At 43.1% G+C, this 22,305-nt stretch overlaps 1 protein-coding gene across 3 annotated transcripts in view; it reads left to right on the forward strand.

Moving 5' to 3' along the window:
* Window positions 1–3,118: 3,118 nt before the first annotated feature.
* Window positions 3,119–22,305, forward strand: part of ulk1b (unc-51 like autophagy activating kinase 1) — a 20,073-nt gene continuing 886 nt past the window's right edge. Inside the window, exons 1-27 of one of the 3 annotated variants that reach the window (XM_076079997.1) lie at window positions 3,119–3,798; window positions 4,685–4,777; window positions 5,223–5,264; window positions 6,969–7,001; window positions 8,116–8,152; window positions 9,410–9,583; window positions 10,607–10,680; window positions 10,896–10,997; window positions 11,776–11,834; window positions 12,373–12,455; window positions 12,641–12,691; window positions 12,927–13,018; window positions 13,182–13,347; window positions 13,541–13,604; window positions 13,816–13,902; window positions 14,260–14,403; window positions 14,501–14,649; window positions 15,189–15,448; window positions 15,594–15,790; window positions 15,996–16,117; window positions 16,309–16,434; window positions 16,930–17,114; window positions 17,498–17,682; window positions 18,238–18,356; window positions 18,481–18,638; window positions 19,758–19,893; window positions 20,174–22,305. The exon at window positions 20,174–22,305 is cut by the window's right edge and continues 886 nt beyond it. In XM_076079997.1, coding sequence (XP_075936112.1) covers window positions 3,709–3,798; window positions 4,685–4,777; window positions 5,223–5,264; window positions 6,969–7,001; window positions 8,116–8,152; window positions 9,410–9,583; window positions 10,607–10,680; window positions 10,896–10,997; window positions 11,776–11,834; window positions 12,373–12,455; window positions 12,641–12,691; window positions 12,927–13,018; window positions 13,182–13,347; window positions 13,541–13,604; window positions 13,816–13,902; window positions 14,260–14,403; window positions 14,501–14,649; window positions 15,189–15,448; window positions 15,594–15,790; window positions 15,996–16,117; window positions 16,309–16,434; window positions 16,930–17,114; window positions 17,498–17,682; window positions 18,238–18,356; window positions 18,481–18,638; window positions 19,758–19,893; window positions 20,174–20,229 — 3,084 coding nt within the window. In that variant the 5' untranslated portion in view covers window positions 3,119–3,708 and the 3' untranslated portion in view covers window positions 20,230–22,305. Of the gene's footprint in view, window positions 3,799–4,684; window positions 4,778–5,222; window positions 5,265–6,968; window positions 7,002–8,115; window positions 8,153–8,181; window positions 9,207–9,409; window positions 9,584–10,606; window positions 10,681–10,895; window positions 10,998–11,775; window positions 11,835–12,372; window positions 12,456–12,640; window positions 12,692–12,926; window positions 13,019–13,181; window positions 13,348–13,540; window positions 13,605–13,815; window positions 13,903–14,259; window positions 14,404–14,500; window positions 14,650–15,188; window positions 15,449–15,593; window positions 15,791–15,995; window positions 16,118–16,308; window positions 16,435–16,929; window positions 17,115–17,497; window positions 17,683–18,237; window positions 18,357–18,480; window positions 18,639–19,757; window positions 19,894–20,173 lie in introns of those variants that run through there. The other 2 variants (XM_076079998.1, XM_076079999.1) reach the window with 2 other exon arrangements.

The following is a 22,305-nucleotide window of genomic DNA, read 5'->3' on the forward strand; positions in this document are numbered from 1 at the left end:
ACCCTGATAAAACAGGGCATTATGCCCTTGCATGGACGGGATTATTATGTGTGTGTGTGTGTGCGTGTGTGTGTATGTGTGTGTGTGTGTGTGTGTGTGTGTGTGTGTAGGTGTGTGTGTGTGTGTGTGTGTGTGTGTGTGTGTATGAGAGTAGTAAGTGTGGATGCATGGGTGTTAGTGTGTGCGAATGTCATTCTTAATTCGGAAACAGAGGTGGAAGGCAAGGTGTTATTTATTGTGTCATGATAAAACATTTACATATTTTAATTTTACAGACATCTCACATTTGTATACAGTGTGCAAGTACATTGAGACACTGCTGGCTGTGGAGCCCCATTCTCTAACTACAGCGAATACCTGTTGAAGGCCTTTGCATCAACTTTCTACAGCAGCGGCTTAATGTGTGACAGGAAGAACCAACCAATCATTCTGAGTGAGCCGCAGAGCAGAACTAAAATATGTATAAAACAAATTTAAAAAACAGAGCAAGCCCCCTGCAGAGTGGACATCTGGAATGGCTGGTGGGCTGCTTTCAGCAAAATGCACTCGCCCTGTTTAACCAAAACTTTCTGTCAAAGTGAAACACTGAAGAGCAGAAGAGTAAAAAAACTCAGTTAACATTTGTTACATAGTGAACACATCACAGCATCAACTATACAAGTGTATGTTGACCTGCTCAGCGCAGTCGGATTCTTGGCTCGGGAAAAGCACTATAAGTAATTCATGATAGCATGCACCGGTGTTGTTGGACAATGCTGCACTAGTATTACACAATGACTGGCTGTCATCTCACTTGATATCAGCTAGGATACAACGGCTCTTTGACATCAGATTGGCGGTGAGAGCCGGATGTTTCAAGGTGATCTTACTGGTCCTCACTCTGTGTCAAAACATCAAAACAATGTTATTCCTGAAAAGCCTTCCACCTTTAAATAATATATATTTGACAATGTGCTAGCAACGTTTCCACTGGAACTCAACTTCTCAAAAGCTGTCCTTTGACGACTGCAGAACATTTCTCCAGGTAAACTGTATTTCATGATGCTGTCACTGATCTCATGATATTGCTCAAGTGAATATTGTCACACTATTGTCCATGTCTGATTATCCAAAGACTAAGATAAGATAAAAAATAATATAATGACCTAATGCCTTGTTTCCATGACATTTTCCAATCGGTGTTTATATTAAATAAAAAGGTGGTCAACATGATCAATATGCACTCTTTTGCAGGCCTCTACCGCCCTCCTCTGGTACTTAAATATACAGAACGTGTTTTAAACGTTTATTTATTACCTCCTGGGCAGATTAACTGTCTTGTATTCATGTGTGTAAAGGGCATCAGTTGAACTCTAAGAAACTCATGCTGGAATTCTGTGACAGGAATTCACATCAGTCTTTTTGCTTTGGTCGTAATGCAGAAATATGAGCACATTCATCATCTGCACTTAAACTGTGGAAATACTTTCCTCTCAAGGACAAAATATGATAATTAAGCCGACTGTATTAGTCAGACTCCACTCAGTCAACCGAATTGAAACAAAAACACCTTACATTGGATTTAGCCGCCGTGAGAGACCCATTTAATTTATAGTTATGGCTGCATTTAGGAGCAGTGGGCTCAGCATCTCGGGGCTCTCCCACAGCAGCTGTCCTCCAGCCTTAAAAGAGCCCTTGGAAAGTTGCCTGCTCAGATGAATTGATACTTAATTAAATGATCATTACGAAGTTTGCATAATGCTGGGCAGACTATATCATAACGTAAGTGTTACCATCTTATTTGGATTCTGTTCAAATGAGCATCACAGATAAAGACACCCAATTAACCTATAGCTCCGACCAGTAAGCAATCACCTATATAATTAGACACTTCTTCATATCCCGTTGGAAAACTCAGAGGGAAATCTCAATTAGTATGTCACTGCAGCATCACTGTGCAGGTACTACACAGTCACAGTATAAATAGCTCCAATTACATGAAGACTGAACCAGTCAAACTCCTCCGAGATCACGTATTTGTTTCCTTAATCAGTCTCATTAGCTGTAATATCACCGGTGTGAAAACATCAGCTCTTAATTTGAATTGAGCTGTTGTGCTTTCCATCACATAAACACGTTTTAACCTGACCCGCCACTGTTTAACATTTGGTGGCTTGGCATTTCTCCACTGTAATCACCTTCCTTGCAATCAACAGCAACACCCTCAGCAATAGTAATTAAAAAAAACAGCAATAAAAAGGGTATGGTTGCTTTTAGCTGCTTATTTCTTTTTCTGTCTGTATGCAAATGATTATTATTGTACATGAGATTAGTATGCATGCTCTCATTCTAGTTTTCCATTCAAACTCCATCCATGTATGACAATATCAAGTCTTTTCCCACATTTGATCGGTGATAATATTCATTTTCAATTCTGTTTAGTTTCCATAGTGTTTCCTGTTACTCTATATTCAAGCCATCTGTGTAAGTGGGCTATTAGATTCTTGTTTTAATCATTCTTTGTCCAGTTTTTCTATGCCCTTCCAACCCTTTCCTCTCCGCTTTAATGTATTCTACTGCTTTTGATAGTCTTTTTCTGCTCCTAGTGGTGAGTTTACAAAAAAGGTAACATTTTGTGAAGTCACCAATTCAAACTTTAATCAAGGGAATATGGTGTTAATCCCCCCTGTTATAAAAGCAGTCAATGATTATATTAATGTTGTAAGACAAATAGCACATACTTGAAATCATTTTTTAAAAACATTTGGCCAACAGTATTCCTAGAAAGCAGTAGCTAGTTAAAATGTTAAGACTGTCTGAAACACACGGAAATTGTAGATACTACCGTAAATTACTGCATTGTGCCTGCCTACTGTTTATTTTCACGACATTCTTCTTCATTTTTCTTCTCACGTTAGCCTAAAGTAAAATACACAAACCCACGTGCACGTATATATGACGTACTGTCTCGTGACATACTGTTTGACACGTTTAATATTAGGAGACAGTCCCTTGGTTTTCAAGTCTAAAGTAGTTCATCAGCGAAGCCAAAGCAGATGACAAAACGCTTCCACTTTTATGACCGAGGACCCTGGTCGTGACGTCAACCCTACAGCTGTAGTTGCTCTGCGCATGCGCTCTTGTTGCAGAGGCTAGACGCCGTCTGCTTTTGTCGGGACCATCGATGCTACGACTTTCGGCGAGTCAACTGCGAATTGCAAGATATAAACGGGACAGTTCGCGGTATTCTCCGGTTATTGGACGTTGTTTGCTCGCCTCGAGCTCACAGTCGGCGCTTGATTCGCCGTGTGTACGCGTCAGACGACAGAAGCGAGGCTGCCCTGTATACAAACAAAACGCAGCAAGCTGCTGGCTGTTTTTTTTTTTTTTAAGGTGGCACGTCAGAGAAGCTGCAAAAAAAACAACAACACTCGATTCTCGTTCGGTAAGTTCGCTATAACTCCGTGTCGGCCGCGTTGTCAGCGATGTGAATCACCAAAGAGCTTTGTTAGGAGTTAAACTCCATAACGTGTGCTGCGAACATGAGAGAAGAGGACAGTTTGTTGTCAGGAAGGCAGCTCATGGCAAGTGGACGAGGAGGTGAACATCCCTGCTGCTGCCCCTACTCGACCGAGGAGAAAGGAGCAATTGCGACCCAGAAGTGCGACCTGAGGCCTCCTGGTCAATTGTCCGTCTCCAAGTAGTAGAACACCACTCTTTGTGCACAATATGGAGACGGTGGGGAAATTTGAGTTCAGTCGGAAGGACCTGATAGGACATGGCGCATTTGCTGTCGTCTTCAAAGGCAGACACCGAGAGGTGAGTGTTTTCCTTGTCTGCTATTCATTTTACTTTTTTTTTTTTTTTTTTTTTTTGCAAAAATGAAATGAAAGGTCGCTAGAATGGTTCGGTTGTAATATTAGCCGTGAATCGCATTTTATTGGCCATCTGGTGTATTTGTTGTCATTGTACGGCCTTAAGAGGCCTGGGCTCACGAAACAGGATGTTCCTAAAAACAACACAGTCAATGGATGAAATGCTTTATTTTTTTTATATATGCGAGGTTTTATTAAATGCGTGGATTATTACTCGGTGAGGGTCCTTATTTTCCGTCTGGTTTGGCAGATCCTGCACGTCCATAATCCTGTTAAATTTGAATGTAGAGCAGCAGACTATTATTGTTTCCATAAGAAAGCTCCACACAGAGACCATTGATGAACAAGCTGTAACATGCCCTACGTAATGAAAGAGTATAGATTATGATGCACACTGGTAATACAATATATCACATCAGCTAATACAGTCTAGGGTAAATGCAGGCCTGAAGCATCTGTGTTGCTTTATTAGTAAATAGGCAGATCAGATCCATCTATAATAGAGGATAATGGCATCTTAGAACACATATGTATACATAATACAACACATTCAAATATGCTGTCAGGTCAGAAAATGCAGGGCAGGGGAGTTGCATTATATTGTAGGAAATGAGGAAAGTAAAGAGTCACTGACTGCTCTACAAAACTGTCTCAGTAAGCAGACATTTTGGACATTGGACAAATTTTTCTGTGTGTCCTGAAACATACTGACACTTGCACTGTAGTGCGAAGACAGGTAGATCTTCATAAACATACAAGGATGCAGTGCAACACATTGCTACATAGCATCCGTCCCAAAAAATATTTAGCTTATATTTGTTTCCGTCTAGAAACACGACTGGGAGGTGGCGGTAAAGTGCATCAACAAGAAGAACTTGGCCAAATCCCAGACACTGTTGGGGAAAGAGATTAAAATACTCAAGGTAAGTCAGAAGCTCTCAGAGGCATTCTTTCCAATTATTAGATTACTGTTTATTATAATGAACACATGCAGTAAAACAAGCATTTGTTTGTTTGAGACCAAATAAGACCTGAGCAAAAAAAACACTTTCTGTCCTCACAAGCGGTAGTGAATCCCTGAATTCCACCTATTTCAAAGTGTTATAAAGCGTTTATTAGATAATTTGGTCAGTGGTGTGGTAATAAACCATTTTGCTGTAGTGATCAACTCGGTGTCTAGAGCTGGAAAGATGCCATATTTCAGAGTGAAATATTAGTTATCATGGTGACAAGATCATCGTGTCGTAGTGAAAGTAAATGTTAAGTTTTCTGCAAACCTCATGGCTGCACAAGTCAAGTTAAACATGTAAAAACAAAGAGGCATACACCATCCAAATATAGATTTTATTTTCTCTGTCATTTCTGCAGGAGCTGAAACACGAGAACATCGTTGCATTACTGGACTTCCAGGTGTGTAAAACAACCACTGGCGGCTGCTATCTGGGCCGTGTCGGGATCAGGCCGATTGAACCGTGTCAATGCTTCTGTTTACATACGTCGTTATCGCACCTCTTACCGGCCCAGTTTCTCCCCCATCGGTCTACGCTCACGGAAGTAGAGCAGATGGGCCTTGTTGGATGCGTCTGTTCCAGATGACCCACTTCGTTCTCACGCAGCTTGAATAGACTTGTTTTCCCCCTACTTGTTAAATGAGGCTTTGCTACATTTGTTTGTTCCGAAAATAACATCTTTCTGTTTGATCTTGTCGAGGCATGCTTTCCTGTGTACAGCAAAATCCCTGTAAAAGTTTCAGTAAATACTTCTGCCTTTGTGAGCTCGGGGCTTTCGGTGAATTGTCTGTATCTCTGCCTCGTTGCAAGAGATACGTCGCCAACCTTTTTCCAGGCACAAAGCCGCGGGTGGCGACCAGGTGTTGTTGTTTGTCCCACACGGCCTGTGCGCGTACACACGTTTTCAGATACCTGAAACTAACCTCTAACGCTAACCGGGGCGTCGCATCGTAAGGTGAGAATCCACAGCAGTGTTCTTTCGCCTGAAGCCCACAAACCAGTCCTATAGCTCACTGCGACAAACACCTGCTGGACGATTCAGACAGCCCCGACACGAAGACGCATCTCAACCCGCCGTGCGTTTCTTTTGTCTTTTTTGGTCCCGTTGGTGACACGCTGCCATCTGGTTCAAAACATCTCGTGTTCCCATTATTCCCGTCGTGCCATCTGACGACACTGCATTTCTGCACAATGACGCGCGTTGCAGGAATGTTGACTGACATCCTTGTTTCCTTGCTGCGTCTCTCATGATTCTGGTCTGGCCGCGCTCTTAGTTTTGATGCATTGAGTCTTTTTGTTTTCGTCCCAGATGAAATCTCGTAATGAAAACTGTTTATTAATGAACTCTGGATTAACACAAATTCGTCAGGCCTCGTCACCCGACCCGGAGATGTGTTTTATTGATTGAAGTTGACCGTTCGTACCAAAATATGCGATAATGCAAGTAATCCTTGTTTTGCAGACCTGAGATACACATGATACACCTGTGCCGTCTTCATTATTTCAAAGCAAGTCACAGCGCGAGATGAAAAACGTCCCCTTCAATGCAACGCCAGACAATCTTATCTCACTGAAAGTTTGGTGCTGCTGCCGGAGAGGCAGCCGGTGGAAACCAGATGGTTGTCTCTCTCTTTACTGACTGGTCGGTCGGTTTGCCCTCCGGCTTCAATACAGCCAAAGACAACCAATTCCAAAAGGCCCAACTCAGCTGAACTATAGAAAGCAGCCTGGCCTCTGACTGGTAGATTCAACAAGATACTGAGCTGAGGTCAGAGTGAAAGTCCGCAGTCATCTGTTGCCATGTGATAAGAGGTCGCAGGCAGCACTGTGTTTTCTTTTTCACAACGTGTGCCCTCAGACAGGTTTAGAGAGGCTGAGAGGGGAGATAGGAGAGGGAAATAGATAGATGTTAGAAAGGTTGTTAGAACTCTGAATCCCCCAAATACAAAATAAAAATTTAAATTTGTATGTTTCTCCAATCCGGATCCCCCAGCTCGGTCCGCTCAAACATAACGGCCACCTGTTCCTTCCTTTGTCTGCCACTAACTTGTGTTTGTTTACCCCCCCCCCCACACACACACACTCTTATCTCTCCCCTCTTTAGGAAACTGCCAGCTCGGTGTACCTGGTAATGGAGGTAAGCTTGTTTGGCTTTGTTTGCCGAGCGCTGTATTGTCTCAGCCTTTTTGCAGTCAGCGCTGACGAGGCCCGGGCTATATTTAGCTTTGTCCTCAGGCATCAATGGAGGGGGGAGGGAGGGGGGGGGGGGGGGGCAAATGGCCACTGGTTAACATCCAAATGCTGCTCGATTTTTTTACAGTGGCTTACTACTGTTTCCCTTGATCCATAGGTAGTGTAGTGTTTGTGAATCTTGTTTCTACTACTTCACTTTGCGAGTACTTTGGCCTCTAGACTGATGCTCAAAATGTAACCAGTAATGTTCAGCACGACAAGTGCCTCATACAAATGTCTCATTCCTGTCATGCTAGCTCTCCAGACATCATAATTGGCCGTTTCGGTCTTTTAGAGTGCATGTCAACTACTGTTTGTGTTGAGTTCTTTTTAACGTGCGTTGTGCGGACACATGCAATATTGTGTTCGCACATTCAGGCCAGCCAAGCAGAAGAGCTCGCTCAGACACAACTTCAACAAAAGTGACACTTGCTCGCCAGAGGCACCCGATCTCAAAATGCAGCGTTCACAGTCACCATGAATACTGAGAGCTGCAGGGACATCTGGAAAAAAATGGTTTGGAATGTGACTAAGCAGAAAAAGATATATATTTATTTATATTCTTAATGTGCATCCCCGTTAGCTTCCAGTGTCCCCGGAGCACCGCATAAAGTAATACAACAGCAATTAAACATCACACTGCATGAGTGGAAAGACAAAACCGTGACATTTGGTAAATGTCGTCTCTCTATATATAATCTTAATTTGTTCATGCTTATCTCTGTGTCTTGGGGAAAGGAAATGACTGAGGCAGCCTTTCATAACACACCTTGTCCTTTCCTGGATTCATTCATATTGATGCGAGCATGCTTATAAATTTGTAAAGGCATCACTCTCCAGCAAATCCTCGCTCTGATCTCTTTCACTTTCTAGTCCCCTCAGAGGCAGGCTGATATCAGAGACTCCTTCACTATGGTTACACTCCAGCCTCTGTTTTACCTGTGTGTCCTAATGTTATTCCTTTTCATCTCTCCTTCTTTCACCCCCCTCCTTGTCGCTCTCTCTCTCTCTAATCCCAGTACTGCAATGGGGGAGACCTCGCTGACTACTTACACTGTAAGTGCAACAAATCACCTCCTAAAAGCTGTAGATGCTTCTTAGTAGAAAACAAACAACAATGGAACTGATGTTGAAACGTCGTCTTTGTTGCTCGGTGACGAGAGAGGGAGAGTCCTCGTCCCTAAAGCCTCTCTTTATTTCTAAAAGCCAATATCATAAATACGAACACGAACAATTTCTGACAGTAGAATAATCTTAACTTTCTAGGTTTAAATCGCTAAAGCAACCAATAAAGGCATTTAAATCCAGAATGAGGATGTTTGGATAGGAGCTGCCGGTTAAGACTGTGATTAGTAGAAGAGGAAGAATTATTTCTCAGCTCTGTTAAATCTACCGAGGAGATTGAAAGAGTGCAAACAAAAGGGAACAACTTAACAGTGAAATATGCGCCCCAAGGCTGCCATCCAGGTCACACCTCTGCTTTTTTTTTTTTTTTTAGCTTTCATGTTTGACCGCAGGAAGCTGCCTTCTTATCTGGGGCCCTGAAGACAGATTTGGTGCTAAATAGACTTTAACATGCAGTGTAATACAACCACATAGAAGCGTCCCTCCTGTATTTGAGAAATATATCACATACACACAGTCTGTAATTCTGTCCAGGTTTGCCACATCTCATAAACTGCAGGGGCTCTTAGCAGCCCGTGCACTCAACTCATCTGAGGTGGGCCTTTATCTGTCAACGTGGGCAGTCTGGGAAATAAAACATCTAGCCGTCTGCAGACTAATTATAGCTCGAGCTGCTAACTTCGTCTGCCAGGTACAGATAGTCTAAACAGAGGACCTATTTCAGTAATAGTCTTTCCCTCTCTGGTTCAAAAAAAGAAAAAAAAAGTGTTTTTGGATCCACTACCCACTTTGTGCAATGAACAAAACTTTTTTTTCTTCCTGGCTCGAGTCAAGCCTGAGTCTGGCTTTACAGGAAGGGAGGCGGACCCAGAGAGGAATTCAAGACAAGGGAGGGACTCTCACATAGAACCATGTTGACCCACCATGAGACGAGGGGAGTGATTGGAGGGAAGGAAGAGACGAGGGGGCAGGAGGTGGCAGTGGGGTGATGTCACAGAACAGAGAGGAAAAATACATCTTAGAGATATTTTTATTAAATTAGAAAATCTATGTAAGAAGGTTATTCAGTTCCAATCTGTCTTCTACACCCCCACCATGTTTCCTCCATCAGTAATGAATCAATAAACCACGTTGTACACCCAGTGTACCAAAGTTAACTTGTAGTCAGTAAACCTTGTTTCTCTGCAGCCAAAGGCACGCTGAGCGAGGACACCATTCGGGTTTTCCTGCAGCAGATCGCGGGGGCCATGAGGGTCCTACAGGGCAAAGGCATAATCCACAGGGACCTCAAGCCCCAGAACATCCTGCTCTCCTACGCACCGGGACGCAAGTCTCACTCCAACAACACCTGCATCAAGATCGGTAGGTTTCGATGGCGCGAGAGCCTGCGGGCATGTGCGTGTAGTGTACTTCTTGAGATTTTTGATATTAAAGTGATTTTAAAACATGGCAGAAATTGGTCTAACCCAGTAGTATCTATTGATTAATATAGGCAAACACGTTTATAGAGATAGAGTCAGAAAGAAAAAATACCAAGAAAGTAAGAACCCTATCCATAGATACACTTGAAGTATGTTTCGAGTCTGGCTCATTTGACCATAAACAATGAAGTTGGTTTCACAACAAATAATGGCCGTTTTGGAAAGTGTCATGACCAAGTACTGAGAGTGAGTTTGTGTTGTTCAGCTGTTTGGAAACTCCGCTAATCCTTAAGCCTATTAATTCCTGTTCACTCTGGAGAGAATTGATTGCCTCGTGGGAGTGAGGCTCCCAGTCCCTGCAGAACGCTATTATCCTCACCACTCCGGGAAAACTGTCACAGTCACACTAACGAACGGCCCGTTCACACTCATTGTACCGACGTGGATGCAGGTGCTGGCACACGAGCACATCCACACGGTGCTTAAGGGATTACTGAAACATGTTGACTCGTTACAAAAGGCTGTGTGCTCAAGGATATTAGGTAGATTTGTTGAGTTGTTAAAATCTAATAATAGGAGTAATATAATGAGCTACACAGAGATTATTTGGAGTATTTAATTATATATATATATATATGTATATGCACAAAACAATAGTGCTTTGTAATTGGCAAGTGTTTTATTAAACCATAACTCCCTGCGGGGGGGGTGATAATGCTGCGTTGTCATCATACCTGTAATCACAGTGAAGCATTATTGCTATTATGATTTATAGTTGTATTGGTTTTAAAAATAGATACTGTTCAGTTGGGAACCTTTAGGAGACAAAATAATGTAATTTTTAGAGCACTATGGATTTTTTTTTTTTTCTGCAACCGTCTGCAGTTTTTCTTCTGGGAGTTCTTTTCTATTTTTCTGATTTCATCCGTTTGAGTCTGAGCATTTGCACATTTTCTCTCCACAGCGGACTTTGGCTTTGCCCGGTACCTCCAGACCAACATGATGGCGGCAACACTCTGTGGGTCCCCCATGTACATGGTACGCATCCTTAAACCCGATGATGGCTGTTGCTTCTGATGCTTCTCTTATCGTTGCTCACGTGAAAAAAGCAGAGCTAGGAGCGAGTTCTTTTAATATCGCAGTCTCTAACACATGATACGGCATGAGTAATGCTAACTTAATCGCCTCATTGATTGTTCATCAAAGAGTTCCACTGAAGTGTTGCAATCTGACCATATTCTTTTCCTCTCTAGGCGCCTGAAGTCATTATGTCCCAAAACTATGACGCCAAGGCTGACTTGTGGAGTATAGGAACCATAGTGTTTCAGTGTCTGATTGGAAAGGCTCCTTTTCAGGTAAACACGTTATGACAATGCATGTTTTTTGTTTGTTTTTTGCAATATGACCCGCTTCCCTCATACCTACAACGTCACTTAGGGATGAGCCTGCATCGAAACTCCACCGACCAAAGACATAAATTAACAATTTACTGTTATCCATGGCTTTTAAGAACACAAGCATGTGTGTACAGAACACTGAAAAGTAAAACAATAATTGAATATTTGAATGGCCATTGCGTAATATTATAACAATTAGTTTGCTTGTCATTTTGCACAAGATAATGGAATTGAAGCAGATATTTTAATGCGATCAAAAATATGGAAAACGCACGCAGTAATTAAAAATAGTTCATTAACACAAAACTATGCTGAATGATCCTTTAACATGTTTTTTTCTTAGAAACATCAGTTCAGTGTGTTTGTTGTAAGTATTCAAACAGACTGTCTCTTCTCTCCAGATCATGTGAAAGATGAGGAAGAACCCAAAAACCCAGTAAAATGATGCCGTGAAAGATCAAACACATAACTTCTTTCATAACGACCTCATCTAATCTGGCCTAGTAGCATTTCTGAAACTATTAGAGTAGCTTCATTGACAGGCGTGTCAAAGCGTGTGTTATTGTGTCGTTACACAGGTGATGGAACCCAGAGCCAGGCACTGCTAATGACATCATCCTATCCGTGCAATGGCAGCACACTGTGCCATAAGCGTGTACGACTGTGTGTGTGTGTGTGCAGATGTACATACATTTACATGTTTTCAACCATCTCTCTGACCTTTCATCATTTCTAGGCTAGCAGTCCCCAGGACCTCCGGCTGTTCTATGAAAAAAACAAGACGCTCAGCCCCAAGTAAGGAGTTACAATGACAGCATGTTCTTTTTAATGTGATCAGCCAATGTTATGGTAAAAGGCAAAACATTAGTGAAGTTAATCGCTTTGTTCTGTATTAGTTTTATGGATTTTACTTCTAAGAAATTAGAAACTTTGCTGCGGTACATCTTCCGAACAGATTCCCCGATTTAAAAAGTGAAGCCCTGACCTAAACTCTTCAGAGAGACCCAATTATATTTGACAATGTGTTGCTACAGTGCTATTAAAAACGGCCATGCCAGCTGGGTTGTTTTAACAGTTGAACAGCAGTTGATTCACAACATTGTTAGAGATGAAAAGCCCCAAACAAATCCCCAACATCCGAACCTAATTAACGTCTGTAAGGCTTCACATTTCCGTTTCTCACAGCCGCCTACTGAAACCACACTAAGGTTTTCATTAATTCATTAATTATCTCACGGGAATTTTAGATAGATCTTTTATTTGGTTACAGTATGAACATAAAAAAAGTAAACCAAGTGCAGCTCAAAGTGTTGTATCTGTTCTGTATTGGCAGCATCCCCAGAGAGACTTCTAGCCATTTGAGGCACCTGCTGTTGGGTCTGCTGCAGCGCAACCACAAGGACCGCATGGACTTCGGTCAGTGAACATAAAGTACAGGAAAACGTATGAAACGGTTGACTATGTGGCGTTGATGCAGACCTACACTGCTAACTTACTAATGTAGCATTTTATAAATGCTTATGTAGTCCCATTACCCAGACAACAGATGTAACAAGTATATTGTGTACTGATTCTGTTTCTTCTTCTGCTGCTGTTGGTAGATGAGTTTTTTTGTCATCCGTTCCTGGAGGCTAGCTCATCCCTGAAAAAGAGTAAGTAAGAATAAACGGTACACTTCTTAATAAAGCTAGGTTGGATAATTGTCAGTAATACATAAGTGCAGGACTATAGCTCTATTGTATATGATGCGTGTATATATATATATATATGGTATTTATATATATATATATACCATAGACTTATGACATGATGTGTGTTGGGCTTTTCTCAAACCGCCTTGTGCGTATCCTTGAGTTGTCTTAACAAGTGCATTGCATTTGGCTGCAGCGACTCCTACTGCATCCATGACCTGCCTCCCAAGCTCTGCATCAGCCAGCTCTTGCAGCAGCTCCTCCACCTCTCACCTCGCCTCTCCACCGGTTTGTGTTCATTATTCCTGTATTATTTCCTCTGTTTCTCTGTACGTACCGAAGTATCGAGGCCGTGTTTTAGAAAACCGACCAAGTCAATATCTATTTCGCTATTTCCTTTGTGCTTTCTTTCTTGGTTTACCGACTGCTTTCTCTCTCCCCGTCTCCGCAGCAGTCTCTTGCCGAGGGTCAGCACTTGCGTGCCAAAGCTCTGGCCTCCCCTACCCAGGAGGCTGCTGGTTTACTTCTCAAGGACTCCTCTGGCGGGGGTGGCAGCAGCAAGAACTCCTCCTCCTGTGACACAGATGACTTTGTCATGGTGCCTGCTCACATCACCAGTAAGAAAACGTTTTTTTCTACCTAAATATTAAATGCCTCCGTGCACAGTCCTCTCCTTGGCTCCCGCTCTGTAGGATTACTGAAGTCATATTTTATTTTAGATTTTTTTTCATAGTTTTATGTGGCATTAATAGCATTTCATAAGCTGCATAAGATCCTTTTTTCAGTCTCTTTTCTGATTTATTTCTCCTGGTTTTGCAGCGGGTGAGCTGACATGTGAGAGTAAAGTGCTGCAGGACAGCCTGATGAACAGCAGGTAAGACGCAAGGATTGGTTATTCATAGATTGCCATTACCTGTATTACACTAATTTAATGTAGTTGTGTAACAGTGTTACAGAACACCGCTAGTAGAGGAGGATAACCGACTATCCCTAATTCAATTTACAGTAAAAGTGAGAGCATGTTGTATTCCTTTTCAAAATGGCAGCTCGATAAAGTCCTCATGGCGTGTCTCCTCTTTAATCAGCTCTCTACTGGCTTCTGCTGGTCTGTGCAGCCAAGTCAAAACCCCACCACACTCGCCTTCCTGCAGTGGGTCTCCAAGTCCTGTCAGGTAACGCCCTCAAAGCTATGTGTCTGGTTGTGGTGAACGATATAGAAATTGGTTGGTGGTAGGAGAAGAAGAAATAGCAGAAATTGCCAAAGTAGCTGGTACGGTCGATTAAAGTAATTGATATCTGCTAAATTAATACATGTCTTTGATTAACCTCAGTTCACACATGCTATGTAATGTTGTAACTGCCAATGTCTTGGCAGTATTAACAGAATGTCTCTATTGCAAAATATGTGGAGTACTCATTCATGTTGAAAGTGTTAAGCTTGTCTGTGTACACACACACACACACACTATGCCTCTCATCGCTCTACTGTTTGCATTGGCACACTCTTTTCTTCTCACTCTTGTTGGCAGGCCCAGTGAATTCTCGGGAAGTAACGATGGGGGTAGCTATGGAAACCACGCACAGTCGTTGCCCATCCCAGTCCCGTCCCAGGTCCACAACTACCAGCGCATGGAGCAGAATCTCCACTGTACCAAACCGGATGGCTCACCCCGGTCTGTGTCACTGTTGCTAGTGTAAATCTGTATTTTTTTTTTTTTTTTTTACATTTCTTTAATTGACTGCGGTGACTCATGAATATTCTGTTATTAGGCTGTCCACACCTGTGCGGCGTTGCAGCAGCGGGAGCTCGTTAGGCTTCGGTCGGACCGGGCTTTCCCCCTTCTATGGGCAGGGGGCAGTCACCACCAATCGTAGGCTTTCCCTGGGGGGCGCCAGACCTTTCCAGCTCTCCCCTCAAGGTATCTTCAGAGGCTGCTCTTCACTTTGTAAACCACTTTCACAAATGCACATCCCAGCTTTCTCTATACTACTCTCTATACAATTTAACCAAAGAGGGATTGTGTATATATATTTAAAAATATATTTATTAATCAAACGGAACAAATTATTATAAAGTAATTCGGTGCAGCCCTATAAAGTCAATTGGCTTGTCACAAAGAGGGAACTACTTTTGTGGTTAGTATTTGCCAATGTTTCTCTGAGTCAGCCAGCTCATTACTGTTGAAAGTCATGGGTTGAGACAATGAACCAACCTCCTACGTACACAAACACTCTCCTTCTCACCACCGGTTGCTCTCTACTCGTCTGTGCCTCGTGCTGGCACAGTCCCTTAGCTGTCTGGACGTCCAGCATGGCAGCGTGGGAGTTAGGCAGGACTTCTCTGCAGTCTCTTTGGTGGATCTCTTGTCCTGTTGTCTTGTCTGACATTGAATTTCGTGGATGCCACCTGCTGTCTAAAAGCAGAAACAATGTGACCTCTGTCTTCTGTCCTACACAGCTCCTCAGCACGGTGAATCACGGCCGACTGCTCAGCAGCACCCACAGCCGACGGGCCTGGGCACACGGCTCCACAGTGCCCCCTGCTTGTCGGAGTGCGCCAGTGGCGGCGGCAAGCAAAAGATCAGGAAGCAGCACTCGGACCCGGTGGTGGCCCCCTCAGCAGGTCTGAAGGCTCTCCGCCCTCTACACTCTTCCCCTAGACTCAGTGAGCTGATGCAGCGTAGCCCCCTCCCCACAATCCTCGGCTCCCCTTCCAGGGTGAGTCAGCCGAGTGAGAAAAACGTGTGTGTGTGTGTGTGCGCGCTTAATCCTCTGGAGATACACAGAGCAAGAAAAGACTACCAAAGCAGTTTCAACAAACCTGTGGTACTTCTCCTCCTCTCCCTCTTGTCGCTCTCCTCAGGCCATCCCTCCGTTTGAATTCCCTAAGCCTCCTAGCTCTCCAAACCTCATGACCTTCCTGAAACAACAAGGATTGGTCATCGGCAGCAGGACTGCTCAGGTGGAGCTCAGAGACGCAGGACAACAAGCGCTGACACAGGTTATCCAGCCGGCCCACTGCATCCACAGACTGAGCGACGATACCAAGAGCTTTGGAAGGTTAGATGATTGTTTTTGTTTTCTGTGTGTTGTGTTTATCACGCTGATGCTGTGTATCGAGGAGGAATTGTTTACCGTCAGATACAGGATAGACTGGAGTGCCATATATATATATATATTAAACAAGGATGTGCGCCTAATTCATATCACTTTCTCTCCTTCCATGTTCTCTGCTCTGTCTTTGTTTCCTGTCTCTTCGGAGCAGGTCTCAGAGTGCAAGTCGTCTGTCGGACATGCTGCTGATGGCTGCGTTTGGACCAGGTGGACCCGTGGGTGACCGAGGCAGCACGGAGAACTTGGCGTCTGAGAAAACCATAGGCATAACAGGTGGGAATTAACAAACATTATGTCTGATATTTAGGATTTCTGTTCGTTTACGTGGCTCATGCCGACAACGTGTCATTAATATAGAAGTCTGTCATTTACAGGGAGAGCTCCTTTTGAAATACAGTTTAGTAGTTCTTGGTATTTATTGGAAAATAAAAAAGGTCCACTCATCGCTCTTTTCTGCCCTCTAGTGCCCCCGGGTGGTGGGGGAGGTCTTGCCCCTGGCTCGATCAGCCCTGCTCAGGTGGTTTTCACTGTGGGCTCTCCTCCCAGCGGCAGAACCCCACCTCATACCTCCAGACAGAGGAAATACTCAGGTAGCTCATGCACATTCTAACACAAACAAATGCAAGTCATTGGTCTCCACATCCCGTCTGCAAGCTGGCCGGAATCAAATTCCACTTACGCAGCAGCGTTACGCTCTGCACATCATAAAACATAGAGCACTGGGAAGATATTGCTTTCATTTTCCATGATGTGGAAACTTCATTAAAAGTTATGGAGGCGAGCATAAAAGGTTTATTTTATTTTACTTTTTCATTAAACCCATCTGTGGAGAGATGTAGCTACATTTAGGGAGTAATAACCCAAATTACATTTTTATCAAACACACAATTTTCCAATTGGTAATTGGAGTTTAGAGAAGAGAAGAATTCATGTAGCTGCTGGCAGATGTTGAGCATTAACTGGAACGAATCTCTGCTCAATACAGTGGTCATTAGGGTGAAAGCCGGAAGCGAAAAGCATAGCATTTGATGCAAAACAAAATATGTATGTATTAAATACATTTTCTCTTTTTCTGACTCCTGCAGGCTCGTTCACTTCAATCAGCCCCGCAGGCTCCTTCACGAGCCGCTACCCCCAGACAGCCACCTATCTGGATGGCTTTGAGGCTCCTTCCAGTCCTCGCTACAGTTTCACTGATCCCATCACAGCCAACATGGGCGGCCGTGTAACCTTTGAGGCTCCTGAGCTGCCCGAGGAGACGCTGATGGAGGTGAGAAGCAGGTTTTAATGCGCGGCTCGAGAAAGCAATGGAAAAAGGAGTCGTCCCTTAGAACCTGTGTATTTCTGCAGCAATTACTTCTTTGTTGTGTACATCAGTCAGGGGTTCATTCTCACAAAACCTCGATATGAATAATCCCTCTTGACAGTGTAGACTGTAAGAAAAAATGTAACAAGAGAGCATAGTGTATTTGAGAGGGCCTAAGATCAAGTCATCGTGGCAAATTAGCCTAACGTGGATTCTGTTAATGCTTGCGTTCATTTCACTAATGCAGCCTAAATGGGAAATTACAGTCTGGTGCTTCTTCTAAATCGCATCACTAAACAATTCCCTTTTCTCTGTCTCTCTTTCTTCCCGACTCTGTCGGAGGGCAGCAGGAGCATACAGACACTGTGCAAAGCCTGCGCTTCACGTTGGATTTCGCACGCTGTCTGATGGAGGTCGCCGGAGCCTGTGGGGTCGCGGCCTTGGGGGAGCAGGAAGACATTTCTCATCCCTCCCTCTTTCAGCAGCAGAGCCTGGTAGCGGATCAGATAAGCTCGCTGAGCCGAGAGTGGAGGTAAGGCCGTATCGATCAGCTATTAAACATTTAAAAAATAACCTTTTTTAGTTTTTCAAGTCAGACTTTCAGCTCGCAGATGTGTAGAACCTGCTCATGGGTATTGACTTAAATATGTCAACATTCATGCTGCTTCGTATGAAACAAGATTTGTATGCTTGAATGCACTTTTTTTTTTTTTTTGCACAAGACATAAATATGATAAGTCAGGGAGAAGAGGAGGAGATTTCACGCCTTCTAACATTCGGGGAAACACACTGCAGATGAGTTTGATAATGGGGAGTGTGGTATTTAATGAGAAAGACTTTGATCTCATCTCTGGTCCTCGGGAGATGTTTGCTGCACCACCGCCAGTGGGTTAGGGTTAGACTTGTGACTTTTTTGATGCATAATTGGCCATAAACCTGCTATACAAATCGATCGTACAGATGTTTCGCTAACTTTCACAATTAAACACCAACATTGTATTGTTTGTAGTCTCATTTTTCAATTTAAATTTGAGTTTTAAGTAGTGTGTGTGTGTGTGTGTGTGTCTCTGTGTCTCTCTCTCCTCAGTCATGCAGAACAGCTGGTTCTCTACCTTAAGACTGCAGAACTCTTGTCCTCTGCCTTACACACAGCCATGGAGCGAGTTAAACAGGGAAAACTCTACCCATCCTCGACAGTCAAACAAAGTATGAGCCATTTCCTTTTTTTTTAATGAGGATGGTCTTGTTAAGGCGTCTAATACGCATATGAAACAGAATGCATAATGAGTTTCCTGGCAGCATATGAAAATACATTTCTGTCTGCATACAGTAGTGAGGAGGCTGAACGAGCTGTACAAGTCCAGTGTGGCGTCCTGTCGCTCACTCAGCACCCGTCTGGAGCGCTTCTTTTCCAGGAAGCACCGCTTAATGGACCAAATCACCTCCATCACAGCTGAGCGGCTGCTGTTCAGCCACACTGTGCAGATGGTAAGCCAGGGGGGGGGAATTAGACAGTTGGGATGCAGAGGAGCAGATGACGGATATTGACCAGCAGGCCAAAGAGTAATCGTTCAGATACTGTACGTGTGGGCATCTGTAGGAAATTTGGGGTTTAGAAGTGTGTTTTAAGAAATTATAATAGAAGTGTTTAATGATTCATAATTAAGAAATCATAATTAGAAGTGTTTTGGAATACATAATTAGAAGTGTATCTTAGTAGAATTTGTAGCACCTTTATATTTGCTTGTGAAACTTGTGAAGGTTTTTGCCAAAAGTTGCAAATCCTTATCTTTATATAGAATGTTTACCATAGAAGTGTTAAGCCATAAAAGACAGTCATTGAATGTATTAAACTGTGAAGAATAGCCAAGGGAAAGTCAGATTTCTAGACAGACATTTGCAGGTTGTGCCCGCGCGAGGGTTTTCGGAAGCCTGACGCCAGGAGGAGGCAACCGAAATTAGCCAATAGGAATTAAGATGGACAAAAGGGAGGGGATTTCAAACTGTAAGAGGAAGTGCTGGAAAGGAATTCACTCTCTTTCTTCTCGGCTCTCAGCCTGGAAACATCTGTGTTTCCAGGCTGAGTCGCGAGTGAATAGCTTTTCCGCGCGGATCATATATTATATATTCTGTTAGTAGTGTACTTCATTCTGTAATTGTATAAGCTTCAGTAGGATTAAATACTTTTTAATTGTAAACCAGTTTATGGTAGATTTATTAAGAAGCAACTCTACTGTAAAATAACAGTGGAGCGTGCTCTCCGGCCTTCTCTCGGTGGGGGAGATTCAACCCTCCACACATCCAGCAAACCATTAAACAACCTGAGCACATATATGGCAACATTTATAAACTTAGGCTCCAAGCAGTTGCTCTCAAATTGTTGCTTTATGGCCACAGCAATATTGTAAGGCCACTAAAGTAACTGTAAGCTAATTAGAGTATTTATGTAAATAGCTTAAAGGTCATGTTTTTATTTGTATGCTTGCTCAGGAAAGAGTACCACACAAAGCAAGGGAAACTAAAGCTATTAAAGGATGTTGGTGTTTCAATCAAAAGCTAAAATATAACACATTATATATTGACTTGAGCCTCCTGGTGTCGTCTCAGGTTCAGGCTGCTGCACTGGACGAGATGTTCCACCAGGGCGAAGCGTCCGTCCTGCGGTACCATAAAGCTCTCCTGCTGATGGAGGGCCTGTCTCTGCTGCTCACTGAACAGGACGACCTCCTCAGTGTGAGCAAATGTAAGTATGTGGGTCAGCTCATCTCACAAAGAGAAGGGACGTCTCCACTCAGCACCAGCAGCACAGTTCGTTGTGCGATGTTCCTTCAGCTAAAAAAAAAATGTATATATGTAATATTTAGATTTCCCAGTATTTTCCATCTATACAGTGATATTCAAATGTATGTTTCTGCCAGTTCATCACAGAGCTAATGCACTAAAGCTAAGCCCATGCTAACACAGCATGGATATGACTTGTTATGCTCACCCACCCACTTCTCTTTTCCTCTTTTTGTATGCAGGTAAAGAGTGCATTGAACGCCGCCTCACAGCTTTGCAGTCGGGTCTCTGCGTTTGACAGTTCCTGCACCGCTCCTTGAGTGTGGCTATGATGTCAGTCATCTGCACCCTGCACATTTCCAACAAACCAAATCTCCACCCACATCTCATGGTTTTAACTTTAACACTAGGAAACCACAAGGCTTTTTGCAGTTTGAACTTTAACCCGTCGGGGCTTGTGCTCTCCAAACGGCTTGCCGTTCATCCCGAGTTCTGGACAGTGGCAGCGACTTCTCCGGCACTGAACTCGTGCCAGTGTTGTACACGAAGCACTTGTGCTGTGAAAAGAATGTCTGCGCTCTCGTCTATGCGAGTAGGACTTTGCTCCTGGCACTGAAAAGGACATATTTTTGCCAAGAAGGAAGATTCCTCTCACCAGGCGTAGCACCTGCAGGAGTAGATATCGCCAAGTAGTCACATACCCACATAAAATACCTAACTAAACATAAACAGATAGCGTAAGATGGACGAATATCCGCTTGTAGACAAAATGTTATCTTTTACCAAGATATGTACACTTGCATACAGTAAGGACGTGTGCTGATGAAGGGGCGGGAATGTCCAAGTATCAATCTCATCAACTATATGTTCGTCTAAACCCCGTTGTTTGCTTTCCTGAGTTTCTTTATTTCTTGGTATTTACCGAATTGTTACTTCCTCGCTGAAAAGAAGTTTAAAAAAAGCAATGCTCCAGCTTGTTTGGAAGCACATGTAAGCACTATTACAAAAACAAACTGTTGCCAAAATTCTATTTAGTTTTGTTGTTGTGTTTTGTTTTATTTTAGATTACTGTAGCTAAAAAAAAAAACAGATCCCTGTGTTTGTCACTTTACTGATTCTAAACTTGCTTAATGTTAAAGACCGCGTTCCATCATTGAACCCGTGGTGGAGGAGGGGTTTTGTGTTTTTAAATGGTGGCTGGTATTAAAGCAGCAGACAGAAAATGGGTCCAGAAAACACTCACTAACCCACTGCTAAATGCAAAAATATAGCTTTTTATTCAACAGGCCCTGAAACCGGTCCGTGAGCATCCCTGGTTGCAATTATGTTGAATATGCTGCAATAACCTGGGATGTATTCCTCAGTGATACAGAAGCTCGGGGGGCTGCAGTTGTCTGGTAATGTCTTCACATGATTCCATATTCTGTCCGATCATATGTTATCAACCGATCATGTTGCAGTCGAGCAAGTTTAATCAAAATTTGAATGTAGAGCTGTGACAGGAGAGGAACAACCCGATGTTGCTAAGATGGATCCCGGGGTTAACGTCTGAATGTTTTTGCACTGTTGAAGTACTGTACGGGGATGATGTTGAGTGGAACACGTTAAAACGTGTCCAGTTGTTCTATATACCCTAGAGACATATTTGCTTATTTAGAGAATTCTGTTCCTCGCTTTTAATTGCAGTTCAGTTGCATTATATTTGCTGTCAAAAAGGCAACGTGTGTTAGATGTGAGGATGCTGACGAAGAGAGATGGTATAAGCTATGAAACCGTAGAAAGATTTCTTTGAGAAGAAAAAGGAAAAATACAAAAAACAAATTGCTTTACACTGAAAAATGACTTGCGTTGACTGTGCCGTGTTCGGTTTCAGAGTAGTTAGTGGGTTGCCGTTATGTTTGTTTTGAAAAGTGACCGGTTGATTTGCAGTGCTAGTTTAAAAATGTGTGTTTTACCTGAAATATTTGTGTATCGTTTACCCATAGCCATATATCTCAACATGATACCTTTTACTCCCCTTAAATTTTGGGCCAATGGGAAGGGTCAACTTCTCCTTTTGGCTGCTGTCAAAGAGAAGTTTGCGAGCATGCATGCATGCGTGAAGTGATGTTTAATGTATTAATGGACAGTGGGGGGTTTTGTTCCGTGCAGAACTATTGATATTGCTCTGCAACAAGATGTGAATGATTTGGATTCTGACTCCAGTTGATTGCGTGGATGTGGTTCAACAATATCGGATGGAAAGCAGAGGTTCCTCTGGTGTAACCGACTTTCTTTTCCCCCCCCGAGGTGAGCATATTTTGGAACAGGTTGTTGATGTACGCTGAGATTTTTGGAGCCAGTATAGTAGCACTGTCAGCAGAACAGAAAGGAG

Source organism: Anarhichas minor, unplaced genomic scaffold (assembly GCF_050575085.1).
Source record: "Anarhichas minor isolate MPS153535 unplaced genomic scaffold, ASM5057508v1 ptg000073l, whole genome shotgun sequence".
NCBI lineage: Eukaryota > Metazoa > Chordata > Actinopteri > Perciformes > Anarhichadidae > Anarhichas > Anarhichas minor.